This window comes from Capsicum annuum, unplaced genomic scaffold, assembly GCF_002878395.1.
Source record: "Capsicum annuum cultivar UCD-10X-F1 unplaced genomic scaffold, UCD10Xv1.1 ctg80250, whole genome shotgun sequence".
NCBI classification, from domain to species: domain Eukaryota; kingdom Viridiplantae; phylum Streptophyta; class Magnoliopsida; order Solanales; family Solanaceae; genus Capsicum; species Capsicum annuum.
In genome coordinates, this window is record NW_025890892.1 from 1 (window position 1) to 1,130 (window position 1,130).

General features: G+C 37.0%; 1 protein-coding gene across 1 annotated transcript; it reads left to right on the top strand.

Moving 5' to 3' along the window:
• Positions 1–6: 6 nt before the first annotated feature.
• Positions 7–532, top strand: LOC124895155 (cullin-like protein 3). The gene is made up of 2 exons (XM_047405602.1): positions 7–168; positions 257–532. The coding sequence occupies exons 1-2, from the start codon at positions 43–45 to the stop codon at positions 377–379; spliced, it is 249 nt and encodes an 82-aa protein (XP_047261558.1). The 5' UTR covers positions 7–42; the 3' UTR covers positions 380–532.
• The last annotated feature ends 598 nt before the right edge of the window (positions 533–1,130 follow it).

Sequence of the window (1,130 nt, forward strand, 5' to 3'; positions counted from 1 at the left end):
GCTTTATTGAAGAATGTGCTTGATATATTTGTTGAAATTGGAATGGGGGAAATGGGCTATTATGAGAATGACTTTGAAGATGCAATGCTTAAAGATACTGCAGCTTATTATTCTCAGAAAGCTTCAAGTTGGAGTGTGGAAGATTCTTGTCCAGATTATATGTTAAAGGTACAATTCAATTTTCCAATTGCCATAAGTTCATAAATTGTTTTAAATTGCCACGGTAAATTGTGATACTTGTGCTTTGCTTACACAGGCAGAGGAGTGCTTGAAGAAAGAGAAGGATAGGGTATCTCATTATCTCCGTGTTAGTAGTGAGACAAAACTTCTAGAGGTGAGCATCGGAATTTGCATAGCAACTTGTAATCTTAACTTCTGAAGAACGTTTTTTTTCTTAAAAAAAATTGAGCATAGATTAGTACTGTGTGATTTTGTGTGATATTGGGGGGAGGTAGCAGGCGCCCCGTGGAATTAGTCGAGGTGCGCACAAGCTGGCTCAGATAACACGATTATAAAACACCAAATAATGGTGATTTAATTGTTACATGTTTGTGTAAAGAGTGCCTTGTTATGTTCTAATTTTTTTTCTAAAACCTTTGAAGGGAAGCTTAAAGGGGTTGCCTTCCAAGTTTTTTTGCATTTCTATTTTCGGTTGTTGCATTCTTCATTGTATAGAGGTCGCGTTTTCGTTGCTTGTTGTCTTCTAATAAATTATTCAACTTCTCAAAAAGATAGTTTTCAGTTTATTTTTCTCCGGGGTGAGGGTGGGGGTGCGGGATAATACACGGCACTTTGGTTGACTACTTGCTTTTGTTTTTGGTTTGGAGTTAAAAGCTGCAAATATAGTCCTCACAGGGAGATGTTGCTTCTTGTTATCTCCAATTACAGTTACGATTCTATTATATATGTCTTTTTCATTCCGTCTAAAATCAATTTTAACGCTTATGACCTTCTCCTCTATGCCTTGCTGTAATGATTTCTCTGGCATTACGACCTTTTCCACAACGTCGCTGTCTATAGATCTAATTATTTTGTGGATTGAATTTCATTTGACTGTCTATGGTTCAATTGCGTGTCTATGGTTATGTGGTTCGCATGTGAACCCCTTATCCATGAGTGCACTGAAAGAT